The sequence below is a fragment of the Bos indicus x Bos taurus genome, chromosome 23, assembly GCF_003369695.1.
Source record: "Bos indicus x Bos taurus breed Angus x Brahman F1 hybrid chromosome 23, Bos_hybrid_MaternalHap_v2.0, whole genome shotgun sequence".
Taxonomy (NCBI): Eukaryota; Metazoa; Chordata; class Mammalia; order Artiodactyla; family Bovidae; genus Bos; species Bos indicus x Bos taurus.
Genome location: NC_040098.1, coordinates 42,586,495 through 42,606,660, shown reverse-complemented (window position 1 = coordinate 42,606,660; position 20,166 = coordinate 42,586,495). Strand labels below are relative to the sequence as shown.

At 46.5% G+C, this 20,166-nt stretch overlaps 1 protein-coding gene across 4 annotated transcripts in view; it reads left to right on the top strand.

Annotated features, from left to right (window-relative positions):
• Window positions 1–20,166, top strand: part of JARID2 (jumonji and AT-rich interaction domain containing 2) — a 230,158-nt gene that overhangs the window by 116,081 nt on the left and 93,911 nt on the right. The window contains exon 1 of one of the 4 annotated variants that reach the window (XM_027524237.1): window positions 13,989–14,076. The exons of the other annotated variants lie outside the window; for them this stretch is intronic. Within the exon in view, the coding sequence (XP_027380038.1) occupies window positions 14,010–14,076 (67 nt within the window). The 5' untranslated portion in view covers window positions 13,989–14,009. Of the gene's footprint in view, window positions 1–13,988; window positions 14,077–20,166 lie in introns of those variants that run through there. 4 annotated transcript variants of the gene reach the window in all.

Genomic DNA, 20,166 nt, shown 5'->3' with positions numbered 1-20,166 from the left:
GTGGGCTTTGAGAAGCTTGCTTCTCACCGCCTTCCGTGTGGCCTCTCTCGTGGCACCCCCACCGGCCCCCTTTGTGTCACTGTTGTTAGTCTAAGGATACTCAGCCTTGATGTTAATAGTTCAAGATATTCTGGAACTTGCGTTCAAGACCTTGCTTTTCTCCAAAAGCAAGCCAAAGGGGCGTCTGTAAGTCATGTTCCTTCTCTGCTAGTACAGTGTGTTTTCAGTGAGATTTCTTGTGAGGACCCCATGACCTGCCTGGTGGCCGTGAGGATGCAGAAACATGCAGCAGCAGCACGGTGGGATGGCCGATTCTGTCTGTTTTCTTGTGGCTGTGGTGTAAGTCTGTGTATTAGTCATCTGGTGCTGCCTGAAGACAGTACCACAGACTGGGTGGCGTAAAAAAGACAGAACTGTAATTCTTAAGGTTCTGGAGGCTGGAAGTCCAAGATTCAGGGTTCCAGGCACTTCAGTTCTTGGTGAGGCCTTGCTTCCTGGCTGAGAGAGAGAGTGCTTTGGTTTCTTCTCTTCCCCATTTTATAAGGACACCACAGCCCAATCAGATTAGGGCCCCACCCATATGACCTTGTTTAACCTTCGTCACCTCTTTACAAGCTCAGTCTTCAGATGTAGTCACATTGGGTGTTCGGGTTTCAGTAGGATTTTAGGGGGGAGTCACATTAGTTTTGTAACAGTCTTGTATTTGGTAGGGATTTGTGATGGGGACAGTTCTTTAATTTTAGATTAAGTTAATTTCCTTGGTAATCTGCTCCGTCTTTTCTCTTTGTGAGACTGTAACAATTTCTTGGCAAGTCAGGAAACTCTGAGGGCTGCTTGACCTCAGAAGACACTGCTCCTCTCAGTTGGGTGGAATTCTTGACCATGTTTTTACTGAGTGGTTGCTCCCGTCAGACCACTTGGATTGGTCCAAGTGCTTTACTTCACTGGGGGTTGAAGCATGGCTCACCTGCACCAGGAGCTGCCTTCCGAGGCCGGGGCCCTTACAGAGGGCAGACAAGGTGTTCTGTGGGCTCTGAGGGCTGGGGAGGGGACTGGCAATTGAGACTGCCTAGAAAGGACGCTTCTATCCTCGAGTTTGAAAAAACTCATAGGATAATTTGAAGTTGGGGGATTCCTATTTGTAGGACATTTATCCATCCTATGTGTCTGAATGTTATGCCCTAAATGTAATTTAGGGCAGTGCTTTCCAGGTATGTTAAATTCTCAGCAAGTATGGAAAGGAGGGCTCCGTAGGGTCACCAGATAGGGCTGCACTCAGCCAGAGGACACCTGCTCGCGCGAGGGGTTTTCCTGTGTCCATTCCTGTCAGTCGGTGACAGCTCCCACCTCTTACTGCTTGGAGAAGGGCCTCGTGGGTTTTCTAAATCTTTACACGTTTCATGATTTGAATCCTGTGATATGTGTGTGTATGCAGTTTATAACTGCTATCAGATCGACCACAGTGGACGCTTGCAGTTTCGCTTTGCTTGTGAATTTCTTAGATCCCATCTTCCCCAGATTTAGAGGACCTTTTAACTTGGTTTTTGAAAATAACCTATTATTACTTGAGCCACATAAAATGTTTAGAGTCCTGTCCAGCATATATTTAAAGCCAGGAGAGTGATAACTGGATATGCTTTGAGGGAAATTACCATACAGGCCACAAATCCCTTAATTTAGAATTTGTTACTTAATCTCACCTGCTGCCAAATCTCATATATCCTTCTGGCTTTCTCCATGGTCTTTAAGGTCCTTCTGCAGAGTCTCAGATTTAGCTTCTCTCGTTCAGGAGGTTTGGGGACAATGAGGGAAACAGGGACTGTTCTGTAACCTTAGTCCCGCCTCTGCAGGCAACACATCACCAGCGTCAGCTTGGCCTGTCAGCCAAGCTGTCCCTGTCTTGTGCCAAGGAGAACTTTTAGGGCTCCTCGTGCCGGATGCCCTGGGACCTGGGCCCCCCTCTCTGCACCGTCCCCTGACCTGTCACTGGTGCACTTGGCTCAGTCACACCTTGGAGGTAACAAATCAGCTCCGTGTGGACACGGACAGGGCCTCTTCCCAGCTGCCCTGCCCTGCCCTTGTCTTCTGGGTTATTTCTTAACCAGGTCTGCGCCTCCCTTTGGCAGGTAGGTGGGCATCCTGGTCACGCTTGGCACCTGGTCTTGATGACAGGGGACGCCATCTGGGCTTGAGACTCCAGGCCAGCTTGTGGCGGTGTCTGAAGTGGCAGCTTCCTTCCCATTTTCCAGGGCTCTGCCTTCTGATGCGTGAAGGCAGCCCAAGGTCTCTACATCGGAAACGTTTGTTTCTGACGCTGTCCTCCTTTCCCAAAAGATTGGGTGTTTGTGAAGGGCCTCACTGAATGCACCTTGCTTCCTATCTTCTAGAGGGCTGAGGAGTCCTCTTCAGACATCATCTGGGTGGGTGACATGTCAGTGGGACGTATTCCAGAATATTCCGTCTTGGCATGCAGGCGGGCCTGCTGGTTTCCAGCAGAATCTGAGCTGCAGATTGCCCAGCCTGTACCCTAGTGGCTTTCCCCGTCTCACTCAGTCCTTGACCTGACTTTAGACAACCCAGGCTGTTTGAAAAGGGCCTTTCCAGTCAACTCGGTTGGAAAGTGCTGCAGTTGTAAAGGGTGAGCTGGAAGCTTCTCAGCTGGCACTTTCTGAATTCCTCAGAGGAAAATATTGGCACACACTCCACTCTCTGCCTGAACCCTCCTTATAAATCGAGAAGCCAAGAGTTAGGAAGCACAGGGCCAGGTCGAAGTGAGTATGTGTTTGGGGGTTGGGGGGGAGGTACCATGTTGTCATCCAAGCCGAGAGAGCTGGCTGGTTCCTGATAACAGTCCCGTATACTTCCTCTTTCTCCCCATGTTTTGATGTTAATTTTCCTGCCACTGAAAATAGAAGTGTCTAGTGAATGCAATTTACAGTGTTTCTTTTCTTTTTTTTTTCTGGAGAGCCTTTTCTGCCGAAGATGCAAGTAGTGTTTTTTGCTTTGTTTTTTTTTCCTTCTCTTTTATGATTTAAATGAGAAGGAAGGTGGTAGGCTGCTTTATTCAACAAGTGTTGCACCTTTTAAGGAAAGTTTCCTTTTTTCCTTTTTGGCTTTTTTTCCTGTGGTTTCAGGGGACAAGGTGCGGAGATAAGAGGCAGGCGCTCGCCATTGATTTATTAGCCTGTTTGTTACCATCTGTCTGCCTCGCACTTCAGTCTGTTGATGGAAAGCCCGATGCGAACGTGCCATGGGGCTGGAGAGATTTCCGTCTTCCCAAGTTGTCGGTCTGACTGCAGAGCCTGTGTGATCACGTCTAGCCAGGCCCCACAGGAGCCTGTGATGTGGCGAGTAACACTCGGGAGAGCGTTGGCTTAGTTTCTCTATCCAGCCTTGGACATTCCTACCGCTGCAGACGAAGGTCCTGCAAGGACACTCTCCAGCCCTGTCCACAGGGTCAGCCAGCACACTCGGCTCCCTCCTGGGGTCTCCCCAATGGAAGAATTCCAAGGGAACAGGTTAAGATTGCCATCAAGTGGCTACTCTTGGTAGTGATGGGAGGCTGTACCGGCCACCACCACAGTCTCCTCCGATTTCTTAGCCCTTTTTTTGAAGCAGATTCACAGTTAAGAGTGCTTTCCGGCTGAGGAACTGACTGGTTTTCTTGGTGGGTGGTGGGCAGGGTGCGCTCAGTGCATCTGCAGATGGTACGCCCCCAGTGAGGATCACACATCAGTGTGCCCCACCACCACGCCGTCCCGGGTAGACACTGAGGCTGGAGCCGGCCCTGGTCTGAGCTCAGGGCCCTGGAGCTACGAACGCACACGCTCCAGAGACTTCCTGGAGAGAACTGTTGGGCATTCATTCTCCCACCAGTCCTGGGCCAGGAGGCCACAGCCCTCCAGCTTTTCTCGTGGAAATTGGCAGAAGAGGGTCATGCCGTCGTCCATGAGTGGGTGGCTCACAGTCCCGCCAAGGGTGAAGGAACTAGCAAACCTGCTTTGGTCACTCTCTCTTGGCTCCTGCTCGGTTGTTTCCCAGCTCTGTCAAGTGGAGGAATAATTTTTTTTCCTCAGAGGCAATATTCTCAGGAGTAATGGGATGATTTATTTAAAGTCCTTAGTCCCTGGCAGGAAGGAAGCATTCAAAGGGCAGTTGTTATTGAGGTTCTAGATGTACATTACCTAACCACTTCTCATAAAAGCTGTAGCTGGGTCATAAAACAGCATACTTAAGGGACTGTGTTAAAATTGGTTTGCTTTGTTCCCTGGGTGCCAGCATCCTGTAATTAGACCTCTCCCTAGAACTTGGGGAGTAGAAACCCTGACCAAGCTTGAAGGAAGTGACCCGTTTTGCTTTCCCCAGCAGGTCATTCCTCACTGGTGGGAAACCTCGTATGTGTGTGCGCTCAGTTGTGTCCGACTCTTTGTGACCCCATGGACTGTAGCCCGCCAGACTCCTCTGTCCATGGGATTTTCCAGGCAAGAATACTGGACAGGGTTGCCCTTTCCTTCTCTAGGGGATCTTCTCCAACCCAGGGATCGAACCTGCATCTCTTACGTCTCCTGCTTTGGCTGGTGGATTCTTCACCAGTGAGTCACCTGGGAACCCCATTGGGAAGCCTGTGTAGTAGGAATAGTGAGAGTTTATATGGGGGGGAATGCCCCTACCTGGGCACAGAACGCTGGATTCTGTAGTCTCTGAGGAGCCTGAGAGGGCTCTTTCTGAGCTGGCACGTGATAGGTGGAAGAGAATGGATCTGTGCCAGCTGTACTGGGGGGCAGAGACCTAAGGCAGGCAGAGGGAAGATGACTGGAGTGTCCAGGATGGAGGCTAAACTTAGGGCAGAGTCAAGGGAGAAAACTCTTAGGGCTCTGTATTTTCAGCAGCCTTTTAGAAGGGATAGAGGTTATGTTACACTGCAGTCTGTCAAATTAGCCCCAAATGCCTGGATTCCAGCCATTGAAAGCAATATTGGATGCGGCACAAAGTTGATTGGTTGTAATATGCACTGTCATGGCCCTGTCATTCTGGTCCTACCAGTAACTGGGTATCACTGTGAGCAGTCATCCTTTCTCTGGTTTCCTCCTTCAGTAAAAGAAAACCCTTGCCACCCCTTGTCTGTCTCGGTTCTGTTTTAGCGATGGGTGATGACAGGATGTGTTTATGGCAGGCTCATGTTCTTCCAGCTCACTCGATGCCCTGAGACATTTGGAGGTCTTTGCAGAATTCGGAGGGGTGTGGATCGGAGGTAGTAATGTGGAGGAAATGTGCTGGAGGGCGGGGTGTGTGTCCTTCCCCACCCACATCTCTCCGGGCCCACAAGAATGCAGGGTGATGGTTTCTCTCTGGAGGTCTCCTGTGTGTGTAGGAACTGAGGCGGCGAGCCCAGAGTCCTCTGTGGGTTCACACCTCTCAGAGCCTAGAGCCTGGAGGGTAGCAAGATTGAGTCCTAAGTCAGAACCGTTTCATGTGACACTCTTAGTTGATGCTTGCTGACCTTTCACCCTCAAGCTACAACAGGATCTCCTAAAACCATTTGTGATGAAAAAAAAAAAAAAAATCCCCCTTTGGTGCAATTGTTTCGCACAGAGAAAGTTTTTCTACAGTTCTTAGTTTTCTGAATAAGCTTGTGGCTTTTGAGTAGTCCCAGCCTCGTTTTCCCTTCTCCCCTCCTGCAGGAGCCATCTGTGCTGCCTTGGAGGGGGTTTGTCGGCTGCTGCTCTGTTTGCCCCTCCCCTCCTTGACGCCTGAAAAGAAGTCCCGTCTGTCTGCCATGCCCTGGGTGTGCTGGGCCTGTGTTCTTAGCTCCTAGCAGAGAACAGCACAGAGACGCAGAGGCTGCGGCTGCGGCCCGAGACTAAGTGCATGGAAAGTCTACAGATCAGCACTAGCCAGGGGAGCTCTCAGCGGTGATGGAGAGCTTCATGTCTGTGTGGCAGCCACCAGTCAGTTAGGACTCTTGAGACCTAGCCCTAGCTGGTCTGGCTAGTTTCAGTTAATTTTAAAAGCCACATGTTTGTGTGTTTGTGACCAGAGTCTACCAAATTAGACCGTGAACTTAGGAGAGAGGGTGAGCGAAGGAGTGAATTTCTTCTGTCTTCCTGCTCCTGTTGTTGTTTTTGGCTGAAAGTCCTTTTACATACCCCGTGTCCTCAATTTCAGAAACACTTCCAGCAAAGTGAAATGATAGTAGTATTTGTTTCAGATGCCTCTTAGTGTTTTGGGCAGCTTCAGGAGACCCTTGCCCATGGTATTAATGTCACAAAATTTGTATTGTCCTTGACTTCAATACAGCAGGTCTATCACTGGCTTCAAAACCCCTTTCTTGTTCTTATGTGCCTCTTAATCTAGGTTTTCTGTTAGCATCGCGTAAGTAATGTCTAAAATAGCTGCCTGTTTTCATTAATCAACTTGTCTTGTGGTTGGGTACTGCGTCTGTGATGGCAGCAGTCCTATTTTTCTTGTGATACCATTTAAATAACTCTTAAGATTTCCTTTTGCTTTTGTATTTAAAGAAATTGATTTTGACTCTGGAAATTTCAGAAATTTATGAAGATTACCTCTGGGGGAGAATACTGCTTTTTGTTACTAGTTTGTTTTATTTTCTCTGGTCTGCTTTCTGGACATTTATATTTTTTAAACACAACTTGTTTAAAATTGTTTTCTGTATGCAATGGAATCTCTACAGTTTAAGTTACACTTTCTTTCCTCATGTTCCTAAGTGTTTGAAAATGTGATTTTTAAAAATCTTGTGTAATATTTAATACAGTCGTGTTCCATATTGAGCATTAGTCTTTAGTATGATACATGATACCTTTAAGGAAAATACCATGAAGAATATAAGAAAACTGTTAATAGTGATTGATGTAATTTCACCTTATAAAATAGAGAAGGATTACAGTTGTGGTTTTTACTTAAAATTATTAGTCACAAACCAAGTTTATCAAAATTAGAGTATAAAAGATAAATACTTTGAGGAATACACAGAACAACTTTACAGGTGTAAATAAATTATTGTCTCCGTTTCTTTTAAAAAATCATTAAAAGGTTAAATATGTATAAAACATAATGTGAAGGTTACTGTTAAATTTTTGAAAGCTGTAATTTAATTTCACCTGAAAACCTGAAGTTAATTCTTGAAAATTCTTTAATTTTGATTCATGAATGCCAGCAAATCAAGTGTATTATAAATTTCACGAGGCATTCCTGGCAAAATACTTTTTAAACACAGAGAGATAAGTATTTGACATATTTTCCTCTCTAGGAAGAAAAGCGGAGGGTGCCTTTGAAAGCTTGGTAAGATGTAGAATGTGGCCCCCTGAGGTAACAAAGAGTGCTTCAGGCTTATAAAGACCCTGAGATGGCCTCAAAAGAAGCACCTTATGTTTTCGACAGGATTCATTCGTCCTGAGCCACTTCTCTAGGCTTATGCTAGATTTTGAGGGTTATTACAATGAGCAAGACTAAATCCTCTTGGTCAGGAACCTGACAATCAGGTATGACATTGAAGAGCACCTGTAGAGCTGGTGACACTGTCAGCAAAGGCTGAGCAGGAGGGGCTGCAGGAACTTCCTGGGCAGACAGAGGAGAGACTACCGCAAAAGAAGGAATGGTATGTGCAAAGGTACTGAGGCTTGGGAGTGCAGGGAGTGATGAGAGCATGTCGTTTGCCGCGCGTGACTCCCCCAAGCCAGCTACTCCATTGCCTTCATGGACCATCATGGGTTGTCCATGTTGCCAGGTTTGAAAACCAAAGCACTGATAGCCAGTCATGGTTTAGGAAGCTGATAGAGGAAAACTTTGTTTCGTTTAAAAAAAAAAAAAAAAAAAAAAGAATTTAAACCAGTAAAAGAAGCAACAAAATAATAAAGATGAACTACATTGAAATCCTTGCACAAAAATTCTTGTTTCTGTTTAATTTCTTCGTACTACTTCCTAGAAGTGAAATCGCTAATATAAAAATTGTCATCCCTTTATCAGTATGTTGCCATACTTGCGGTGTGTGAGGCTGTGGGCTTTGTCAGTGTTGTGATCTGCCTCTTCTTGGTCTCAGTGCTGTTCAAACAGCGCTTTCTGTTACTCTTTATTCTTGAGGTAAAGTGGCCATGTTGTGATTCTCATTGAATTCTACTTAATACTACGGTGATTAATTTTCAAAATCATAGTTTTGATAATCTTTAACTTTGCATCATTTCTCTGTCTACCCTTTCAAATCCATTATCTGAATCATTAAAAAAAAAACACATTAGGGACTTCCCTGGTAGCCCAGTGGTTAGGGATCCGCCTTGCAATGCAGGAGACACTGGTTCAATCCCTGGTTGGGGAACTAAGATCCTACATACTGCAGAACGACTAAGTTCTTCCACCACAGTTAAAGATCCTGCATGATGCAATGAAGCAAAATAAGTTTAAAAATATTAAAAGCTTACATATATATGTATCTTCTATTTCTTTTTACAGTCAAATAATTAAAAGTAAATATTACCCACAAAAATTGTATTTCACTAGCACCAAAGTTTTATTAAGTGAAAGTCACTCTGTCACATCTGATTCTTTGTGACCCCATGGACTGTAGCCCAGCAGGCTCCTCTATCTATGAGATTGTCCAGGCAGAAATACTGAAGTGGATAGCCATTCCCTTCAGATTGAACTCAGGTCTGTTGCATTGCACGCAGATTCTTGACCATCTGAGCCACCATGGAACCCCTTATTAAGGCATGTAGGTAGCCTTTCATAAAGCACTCATCATGTGCCATTGGTACTTAACATCTTAAACCACTGTTGTCCTTATGGCCATTTAACAGGTAAGCAAAGTGAGGCACAGAGAGCTTTCGTGAGAGCTTAAGGAGAGTTAGGGTTAATGGGAAGTAAAACTAAGATTAGAACCAAGCAACTTTGTCCAAATTACGATATATGTGCTGTGAATCAGTAAGGTTTTTAGTGGTTTAGATGCCCAAATAAACCTTTTTTTTTTCTTTAATTTAAAAAGTCTGATGGAACATTTTTTCTGATAGCTTATCAATTTGAACCTCCTGGTTTAATTGTAGTCACATTTCAGTGGTATTAGTGACTAAATCCATTGCGACCAAGTTTGCTTCACTAGTTAATATACAGTCATCCAACCCAGTTCTCCTGTGTTCTTGTAATTATTGGTATTATTTTATAATTGTACATTGTGGCCTTGAAGTCACGTTGGCTGTAGGGCCAGCCACATGCATTACACAGTTGAGCGCTGTTGGTGCTTCAGGAATTAGCAAGCCCTCTTGGAAGGGGTCCAAGTCAGACTCCGTATGTACTTAATTCTGGTTGGTATACTGCCAGTGTCTTAACTTGGATTTAAATACAATTTTAACAAGTAATGTTTATTATTAACATAATGACTGCTGCAAAGTGCCCACACTTCAATAGTATTTTTGAAAGTCAGATATTGGCACAGTGGATCATTTTTCTGTATTGGCTTTTTAAAAATTATTATAATTTAGGTGATATGATCCATACTGTGTAAGTCAGCTCAGCTAACAGAGAAATATCTTTGGACACATGGCTAATGCAATGTGCTCATTAAAACCCTCTTATTTCCTAGACTTCCTGGACACCGCCACCTTTATTATGCCGTCCTCTCACAGGGAAACCCACTCTACCCTGCCTTCCTGTTTAAGTATTTTTGGTAAATTGCTGTTCATAGCACATAACTCAGGCAGTAAGGTGCCCCCGTCATGTGCCCTAGCTTAGATAGGTAGGGAATTGGAGCGCTTTTGGAGGTCGATCATGGGTGGTAGGGAGTACCCCAGGGTTTGCTCTAGCTGTAACAGGCTTGTCTTTCCTGTTTGAGGTGGATCCCAGCCCTCAATATCGGCTGACTTCCTTGATTGGATACATGAATAAAATAAGGTCTTAATGCTTCTGAGGCAGCAGGTTCTCTTAATTAGCACAGGGTATTATTAGATATCCAAATTTGATTAAGGCAGCAAATGAATTGTTCTTTCCAATTTTGTCCACCTCCAAGATTTGGGGTTTGCTTCAGCTGTGTATTTTTTAAAATGCTGAGTGCAGCTGGTGGGCTGCTGGAGTTGGCCCAGCTCATTTTGGTTGTGCACGTAGGTGGGTCTTTAATTCTGAGACCTCAGATGTCCTGGCATTGAGGCGATAATCGGGTGGAGGGCAGCCTTGTACCTGGCCGGCTGCAGAGCATTTCTTCAGATAGGACATCCTTTCTGAAATTCTGATCTCTTCTAAAGTAGCAATTGAAACGACTAGTACTCTGGAGTCTTGAGTAATAAGAGGTCTTCATATTTAAACAATTGGAAGTTCAGTGATTCATTGCTGGTACTGACTTTGGAAACCAGTTTGCTGTTAACGTATAAATTTGAATATTTGTGTACCCAAGGATTTGTAGTAATTTTTACTCTTAGTTGTGTATCTCAGAGGAACCGTAGCACTTGCTTGGTGGGGGACAAGTAGAAGGATGTTTGCAGCGTGGTTCACGATAGCAACAGATCAGCAACACTTTAAATGAACAAGAGAATCAAAATAAATTGTGGAATATCCATACAATGGGGCTACCCAGGTGGCATGGTGGTAAAGAACCTGCCTGCCAATGCAAGAGATGCAGCTTTGATCCCTGGAGGAGGAAATGGCAGCTCGCTCCAGTATTCTTGCCTGGGAAATCTCATGGACAGAGGAACCTGGCGGGCTATAGGTTCCATGGGGTCACAAAGAGTCAGACACGACTGAGTGAGCACACACACATACACCATACAATAGAGTGTGATAAATCATGGTGAAAATGACGGGACAGAAGATAAACAGAATCATGGTGGGATCTTACTTAGTAACCTAATGTTCAGCTGGAAGAAAAATCTTCTTGGGCTTAACATGGTATGATAGCCTTTTTGTGAAGCTAGTAATTGTGCCCAGTAAAATAATATACTATTTAGGCATGCATATTTGTGCTGTAACTTTAATAAGGTAGGGGGAAGCACAATAGACACTATTTTAGTGATTGAGTTTGCAGATTTTCTCTATTTTATCCAAGTTGCAGAAAAGGGGTCTCGACAGAGTTGCCAGTATTGAGGGGAGTCTTGTCTTCATTTAAGAATTGAGACTTCCTCTGATCTTTGAATGTTGCAGCTTAGCTGGTGATGCTGTCAATCATACTTTGAATAAAGAAACAGTCATTGCCAGTCTCCCTTTCTACTCTCCCCTCTTAACAGAATTTCAGTACTGAAAGTTGTGATGCTCCTGTGAAGCTGAAATTCGCTCTCAGTGTTCTTGTGTATCTCCTGGAGGATGCTGGTCCTTCTAGTCTGTCCGGTGCTGAAGATAGCTTTCCTCTTTGGTAAGACCGTGTTTTAGCCGAACAGTCCAAAACCTACTGAAGTTTACAGCCAGGAGTTTTCCCAGGTCCTGTTCCCGACCCAGCAGCAGAGCACAGGCCAGAGTGGATACACAGGGCTGGCTAAGCACGTCTTTTAGGGAATAAATCCCTAGTGTATAGTCTGATGAATTTGAGCAAATTCTGGGAGAGAGTGGAGGACAGAGGAGCCCAGCATGGTGCATTCCATGGAGTCACAAAGAGTCAGACACAACAACAAAAAGTGCATCGTCAGATGCTGCTATGCTTTTAGAAGTAAGAGCAGTCTGGGGCCCAATATCCTGTTAAAGTGAAAGTGTTAAGTCTCTCAGTCATGTCCCACTCTTTGCGACCCCATGGTAGCCAGCCAGGCTCCTCTGTCCATGGAATTCTCCAGGCAAGAATACCAGAGTGGGTTGCCTTATCTTTTTGACTTTAAATACCTTGTTACTTTTTCAGTTGATTGGAAGAGGAAGCCTGGGAGACTAGAGATAGGTAAAGAGCAGCGAGCCCTTACGTACCCACAGGGGCTGTGTCTGAGTGGTCAGAGTTGGGGTGTTAAGCGTAACCATTATCCATTCATGACCCTCAAGCTTCATTTCTGACTGATGGGTTATGTCTTGTGGTTTGTACTTTCTTACTAACATTTTTTCAAAATTTCCATAATATCCAAATCAATACCTGCCTCATATCTCCTTTGCAGTTCTCCCTTTTGGGTGCTTTTGATCAGGGAAGGCCACTAAGACAAGTCCCCATACAAAGAAGAGGGACGAGCCAAACAGTCACCCCTTAAATGTCCTTTAATGGACTGTGTATGACTTATGCTGCAGTGGGATACACGCCAAACAGTTGTTCAGCATAATAGGAATAGATTGCACTGGAGAGAGCTGAATGAGGGTCTGTTCTGGGCTCACACTGGGCGTGTAATGGTTGCAGAGGCTTTTCCAGCCCTCTATCCTACAGGGAGTTTGTCATGAGGTTGTTCTGGTGTGTTAGCTTGCCCCTGGCCCCAGAAACCCCAGGTTCTTGGATGGCCTTCTGCTTGTTGAGGATTTACTCACTGTGCTTTTGGTTAAGAACCAGACCTGCAGAAGCTTCAGTTGACATATCTGTAAAGTGGGGGATTGTACTAGATTATCTCTAAAGGCGTTGCCTGTAATTTTGGTTTTAAAGTGGTGGAAATTGAGTAGAGGTTTGGGCCGACCATCACCTGCCTCCTGACGTTTTTTGTTTGAAAGTGAGGCAGGTCGAGATGCTGTGGTCATTTATGAAACAGAGCGGACAAAATGCATAGTCACTGGCCCTGCCACCAGGACAGATCTGCTTCTAGGGTTTTTTGAAGACTGAATAACTTGACCTATGTATGTAAAGCCCAGAAGGGTCTCAGTCAATAGTTAACAGCAGCCACAAGCTGAGAGTAGGAAGGAGTAAGGGCATTCCTTCCCCAGCTCCCTGGGTGAGCCTGCTGGTGAACCCTTCAGCGCCATGTGGCCTCTCTGAGGGTGTCGACCATCTTCTTCCCCTCTGGAGAGGCATAACGAGGAGAATGTGGGCTGGTGTTCAGAGCATGTGCTTTGGACGTGATAATTGCCAGCTGAAGTTCAAAAGCTTCAAAAGCTTTGACTTTAACAATCAAACAGCTTATGACATAGGGAAGGAGATGCGAGCTGCAGTTATCTGGGGCCAGGGAGCTGGCCAGCCCTGCTGGAATCCTGCCTTTTTCACCCCTCTCGGCAGCTGCCAGGCCACAGAACCCGTTTTGTGAAAGATCCTCAAGGAACAATGAGGGAAAACAGCTTCTGTTTTATTAGATTAGATGAATTTATGTGCCTGGGGGCGGGGTGTCCAGGCGCTGGGGGCGGGGAGGGCAGCCGTGGCCCATGCGGTCATCACTGAAGTGATGGAGCACCGGGGCAGCAGGATGGGAGGGAGGGGGCGCGCGGGATGGAGGAGGAGGAGCTTGTGGGAAGAGATTTCTGCAGTCTGTCTGGAGAGCTGCCCAGGCTTCCCAGCCAAAAAAACAAATAAAAATAAATAAAAAGCAAGTGCTGAATGACACAGATTATGATATTAAAAAAAGGATGCCATTGAAAATATGCTAGGACCCCGCGGCTGGGCTGGGGAGGGGGAAGCGTGTGAGCGAGGAGGGGTGGTGGGGCGGGGGCGAGGAGGGGAGAGCAGTCTGACTCTGGGCACTGAGAAGGGTGGACAGTTAAACTGCTCCCATCCAATGGGTCCACCCGCCCCCTCCATCCCCCCCACCCCCACCCCCATCCCGCCTCACACCATCTTAGAGATCCTAAAAATAAGGATTTGTCTGCATTGCAGGTTGAGGAAATTACAGGGTGAAAAGCTATTTGAGCCTTTCCTTTTTCTCATTCTAATTCATCAGGAAGGGGTGGGGGGGAAGCCCCAGACCCCTCCTCTTTGGTGTTAGAGTCTCTCGCAGCCACATAAATAACCTTCCCTCGCGGCGCCTCCCCTCCCCCCGGCCGCGCGGAATCTGCACTGGCGGAATCCGCAGGCGCCCGCCTTACGTGCAGGGGAGGATTGTTGACAAGCGCTCCGAGCCTGCCTCGCGCGCGCCCTCCCCCTCCCTCCCGTCCTCTGTCCTCCTTCCTCTCTGTCTCTCTGCAATGATCCGGCTCTGAGGATGGCTGCTCCACGGGTCTGTCAGGTGCAGTTTTTGGTGGCTTATCTTGAGGAACCTGGGATAGAAGGTCTGTTCCTATGAATAAAATAAAAAACCAAATCGCTCTAGATTTGTTTCAGGCTGCTGTGGCTTTTGTTGGAGAAATAGGCCTTTTGTGGGTTTCCCTGCTGGGGTCCTGATTAAATCCATTATGGATGGCAAGGTGCTGTATATATATGAGAGTATGTTTAAAAAAAAAAAGTGTTGTGATTTGCTTAATATTACTATTCTTTCGGCTTTGGTATCCTCCCTGGGGGCAGTGGTGGCTCCTGCAAAGGCACTGTGGAAATTTACAAGAGAGAATTCATGTCGCTCTTAAAGCATTGAGCTCTGTTGACCATTTTGGCCAAATCTGCAGTTTTAGTCAGGCTTGTATGGATCTCGACCTTTCTCTGGGGACTGAATTGCCATCCAGTGATGGCTGGCCCCCTTTATTTTATTGCTAGTTGCTCTAATCATTTCCCAGCATTTAAAAATAGATGTTTGATTATAAATTAGTTCATCCTCTGCCATAGCTTTGGTCTCCTTTATAAACAGTATGCATGGTTCTCATTTCCCTTCATACTTTCTTTCTCCGCCTCTTGTCCTCTTTCCTTGAAAAATGGAGGAAACTGAGGCACATAAACAGAGACTCAGCAACTCTAGGTTAGACCCTACAGCTTAAACTTTGAGAGCTCTCGGTTCTGCTCCCACATTTCGTGCATTCACACGTCTGCATAAGTGTAAACACAGGTGAATGTTAGCAGCCGTCAATTTTAGGTGCCTCACGTCTTTGCCTTGTTATTGGAGTTCTGCTTTCTGTACTGTTTCCATTACATTTCAACCCCGGAAAGAAGGCAGCTCCAGGAGGCAGTAGGCCTCTCTGAGCTGGCTTGCTGTCTGCAGATGTTGTTTTTCTTTTGGACTTTGAATATCCCACTTAATCCTTTGTTATATTCATCTGAGAAGTGGGTGTGCAGTTGACTTATCTGTATGTAGCAAGGTATGAGCGCACCGGAAAGCTTATAACAAAGAGTTTAGGACTTGCATGAGGTCTGTTTTATGGGCTTAGGGAATAAAGACTGCCAGAGATGTTTGGGGTGAGGATGTGGCTGTTTACCTTTCTGAATTAAGTTGTCAGGACACTTAAGTGTTTTGAAGTTGTTCCTGTAAGCTAATAACTTTATGGGATTTGTTGATTTGTGTTAAAGCCAGCTTTGTTTAACTTTGTAGAGACTTGTTAATATTGGAGAACTGGTTTCTTTGGGTGACTATATTTTGTGGGGTAAATGTAATGACTATATGAAGCTTTCCTATTCTCTCTCTCCAAATACACAAACACACACAGACATGTTTTAATTATAGGTAGAATGTCACTATCTGGGAACATGCTCTGCTTATGGAAAATCTCCCTCTGAGAAGTGCAAATTACAGGATTTATAAAACGAGATTTTGGCATGTCACCTTATCGGAACAGAAGACTTTGGACATGCTGGTCTTGTTTATCTAAAGAATTTTGATAAAAATGCGCTGGGTTCCCTTCCGCTGTGTCTGCCTCTTAAGTTCCCAGGCTCTGCAGTGGTCCATTGTTCTGCAGCTCATTTTCCACACCAGCCTAAGCCCAACACTGTCTTTAATCACTTCTTTTGAATGTGGAAGGCAATCTTCGACCTCTCGGACGCTCAGCACTGGGCCACTTGTCCAGCACACCCCTTACTTAGCTGACAAGAGACCTGAGTTTCATGTTTTAGGGGATTCCAAGGATTTGTGCTTTTGATGGACAGTTACAACTAGGTTGACTGGTTTTCCAGTGTAAACACAGCGAGGTCTCGGGATGGGGACAGGGACCAAGAGAAGGAGTGACCCTGAGGTAGGAGGCTAAGGGCGACTGGACGCAGGTAGAGCTTTTCGTCATAGAGCAGTGTGAATGCTTGTATTTCAGTAATCATTTGTACTCAAGACACGGTACCTGTTCTGATTGTTGTGGGAATCATTTGAAGGGTGAAGGATGGGAGGATGGGAGTGTAGGGAGAAGAGCCTTTGCCCTAAAGAAGTGGAGGAGTGGCGCTGGCACACAGGGCCCTGCTTACTGGCGTCGTCACCAGAGCCTCAGTAGCTTCTGGGACCATTCAGACACCTTTCCTGGAGATTTTGGGCCCTGCCGGTGGAGGCACTTCTGTGTCCAGTGAAGTTCCGCTGTGGCATTCTGGTCCTTGCTGGAGCCTCTTCTGGGACTCCTGTCGGGACGTGGGAAGGAGAGGTCTTTTGTCTCCTGGTGGTGCTGACCGGTTTGGGGTTTAGTCAGAGCAGGGATCTGGTCCACCTTCCTGTGTGTACTTACGACCTGTCTGCCGGCTTGTTCCCTCTGTACCTTGAGGTGAGGAGCTGCCTCCTGGGCTAGGGTTTCTGTTTGTCTGTCTTCCTGTTCACGTCTCTCAAATTTAGTCATTTGCTTGATTGTGAAAAGAGGAGAAAAGGATGAGGGTCAGATATTTTCCTTGCCTGCCCAGTGGCCCAACTTTTCTGTGACATTATCACTGTCGGGTTTTGAACGAACATCCTTTCTGCAAAGATGTCCAGGAAGGTTTTGTGGAGAAGAAGTCTGGCTGTGAAGGGTTCCGGGGGATTCTGTAACCTGCCTGCCTCTCTGCCTGTCGGTCTATGTGCTTGCCTGCCTATCCATCCATCTTATTTGTCCATCTGTCTGTCTCTTGTATTTATCTATCCATCCTTCCATCCATAACACGCTCTCTCTACTTTCTGGGTGCACTTGCCTCTTGGGGGCTCTTTTGAGGGGCTGCTGGGGCTGTGTTTTCCTGGCTGGAGTGGGGAATCGTCATTGCTGATCTGAGAGCAGACAAAGGGGCGCCCTGGCCTGTCGGGGGCCATCCTCCTGAGGGAAAGAGCTGCGTGTCCTCCATGAGCTGAAGGAGTAAACCCACTCATCCGTGCTTTGTTGCCCACAAGTGTGGCAGTGACACCATGCCTCAAGACTGTGGTTTGTTCTCAGCCACCTTGGTGTGTTGTGGCGGAGAGGGTGTCAGTGGACCAGCCTGGGCTTCGCTTTGCAGATCCCTCTGCCCTGCTCACCCCCTTCCCGGGACCCCAGGATCAGTCCAAGGCTCAGCTGTTGACCTGAGTGTATACAGTTGGGTTTAAACTACATTTTCATGTTGACTCCGTGAAGCTGGCCCCAGCCAGGTTTTCCCCGGCATCCACATGTACAACGCAAACAATCTAATTTTTCTTTCAAAATTTGAGTGAAAATAGGCTTTATTTTCCACTAATCATGGCAGCAAAACAGACATTCTAAGTACCTCAGAGAAGGTCCTACCTCGGCCAAGGGGGCTGCTTTTATGTCTTGCCAGCCCCCTCCCTCAACAGACACACACACACGCGCTGCTGCTGCTGCTGCTGCAAATGAAAGCTCTCTTTGGATGCTTGACTGTTTAATATGTAATGTGATACCTTGTCTCGCAGTGACAGGGTGACAGACGGGCATTGGCTCCATAATACAGAATTACCTTTTGTGCATCTCTTCTACAACAAAGCCGAATACACTGACTCTCCCTAATATGCTAATACGTTTGGTGTGCTCCAGATGTTTTGGAAGCTCGGGAACAGCTTCAAAGGTCTCCTTGTTTTTCTTTCTCTTTAACCCTTCTCTAGGCCTTGCTTTGTGAAACGAGAGGCGTTAGATTTTTCTTCCATTGTGTATTTCGTCCTGTATGGGTAGCTAACATGATGACTGGGAAAACTTCTTTGTGTCTAAAACATCATAAAATTAGAAGCACCGCCCAGGCTCATCCCCCCTTTCAGAGTCTGGGACAGAATTTCCTTCTCTGCGTATGTTTCTGTTCTGAAATCTGTAGCTCTCATCGCCGCTTAGCTGAAGGAATCTTTGGCCTCATTTATATTTCAAATGTCCCAGCCCCCTTTATGTTACAGCCAGAGGCAGTTCACGCACACGCACGGGCAGCCCCCAGTACGGAAGCCCCCTTCGTCTTTGCTGCTGCTGTTCCAGGCTTAGCAAGGACCCGTTCGGGTATATTGCCTTGAAAGCCTTTTCGTTGCTGGCTCACGTGGGAGGTGGGGTGCAGAGCTGCTGAATTCTGTTTCCTCTGGGCTCTCAGCTCCTGAGCACGGGCACTGCCCTCGGGGTGGCCTCTGACTCGCCGCCCTGTCAGCTGATGGTGACTTGCCGAGGCTGGAGGCAGTGCCCAAGCCGCCTTTACCGCAGTGACTTGGAATTTTCAGCTCATATTTATTGCTTTTGTGAAAGACAATAGACGTGGCTTAATTTAAGTTCAACCTACTGAATATTAATAGAGGGGAACGAATGCCCGAGTTGGGGGTGGTGCAGAATGTGTGGGCCTTTCTGCTTCTCTGTTTAAGCTTCTCTCCCCACAAAGGTTTGTGTTGATGAGGGGAGGGGTTTGGAAAAATAAAGCCAGTTTGTGTGTTTGAAGGAGGGGATGCTGTTTGATTCTTTCTCATGGACTAAAAATCATTGTAAAAATTGGTGGCAGGGCTTTGTTCCGTTGGGGAGAGGAGAGGCAGCCCGCACTGGCTTGCCTGATGTTCTCGTAATGGCTCTTCTGCCCCATGGCGTCGGGATCCGTCTTGCTGACCTGGCTCTCCTGGATTGGCAGGTGGTACGACTTGGATGAAAACCTTCAAAATGAAATAGGGTAGCCGGCGCACTGGAGACGTGAAGGGTGGGGGTGTGCAGAGAAGAAAAAGCCCAAGTTTATCCAACCATATAGACTGTCTCACTGAAAATAAATGAACACTTTCTCGGTGCTGATGTACAGGCTGGGGTACTCAAATTGAAACAGTCAGTCATATGCAAAACAAGTCAGTCTCGCCCCCTGAAAAGGCTGGAAACAGCCGACATCCCTCAGTTCATAGAATGGGCAAGCAGCATCTTTGCGTGTCCCCCGTTTTCCTGATCTGGAAAGTGAATGACAACCCATCCCTCCCCTAGTTCGGTTGATAGACTTTGTTAATCCTTGAAATGTGGGAAACTTTGGTGTTCTTTCAAGATATCGGTGTGATGAGGGCATGGGACAATGGAGTCAGTACTCTGATTCTTTTTTAGTGGAGCTTAGTCTTGCCATAGCATTTCAGAGCATTCTCCTCCTCAGCCTGACATTGAGCTCCCATACAGTCAATTAAAATTGCCCCCTTTCATGTAAAATTTCATAATTCAGTTTCCTTGAATTTGTGCTTGGGCAGGTTTTTTGTTGTTGTTGAGAAGAGAAACATTAAATCCTTGTTCTATATGATGTCTCTAAGATGGTTGTTGTTCATTCGCTCAGTCGTATCCAATTGTTTGTGACCCCATGGACTGCAGCACGCCAGGCTTCCCTGTCCTTCCCTGTCTCCTGGAGCTTGCTCAAACTCATGTGCATTGGGTTGGTGATGCTATCTGACTGTCTCACCCTCTGCTGCCCTCTTCTCCTTTTGCCTTCAGATCTTTCCCAGCATCAGGGTCTTTTCCAGTGAGTCATATGAACACTTCTTTCCCCTCCCTATTATTTTACTTTTTAACCATATTTACCATTAGCAGACTTAACATAGCTTTGTGGTTAAGTATTGTGAGCAGCCCTCTTCCCCTTCACAAGTGATGATCAGAGGTGGAAGAATGAATGCCCCAGCGGAACTTTGGGTTTGGGTGCCTTACTGTGAGTTGTTACGACAGTACAAACATAGTCAGTTTCCTGGGATCTAGTGCAGGCTTCCCCAAAGCTTTACAGTGTCTTAGAGCAACTAGATCTCTTGCTGACTGACTCTTGCTTCCCCATGCAGTAGTGGATCTCAGAATGTGGTCCCCAGAGCAGCCAAAGCAGACAGCATCTTCTGGTGCTAAAAGAGCATGTTTGAAGGGGGCCCTGTGCTTGAACCTCCAGGTGATTTTAACTAGCGCTCCAGCTTGGGGGTTACCGCTCTTCACAGTCTACTGAGGTTCTCCTTATCACTGAACAGCTGAACTTTTCTCTGCTTTACTCTTTCCTTCACTCATTCATGCATGGGCTGCCTGCTCCCTCAGCAGACCTTTGAGACCTTGCTGTGCACCGGAGGGGAGAGCAAGTGCTGGTTCCCTGATTTTGCCCAGCGGCACCTCCTTCCTGTCTCC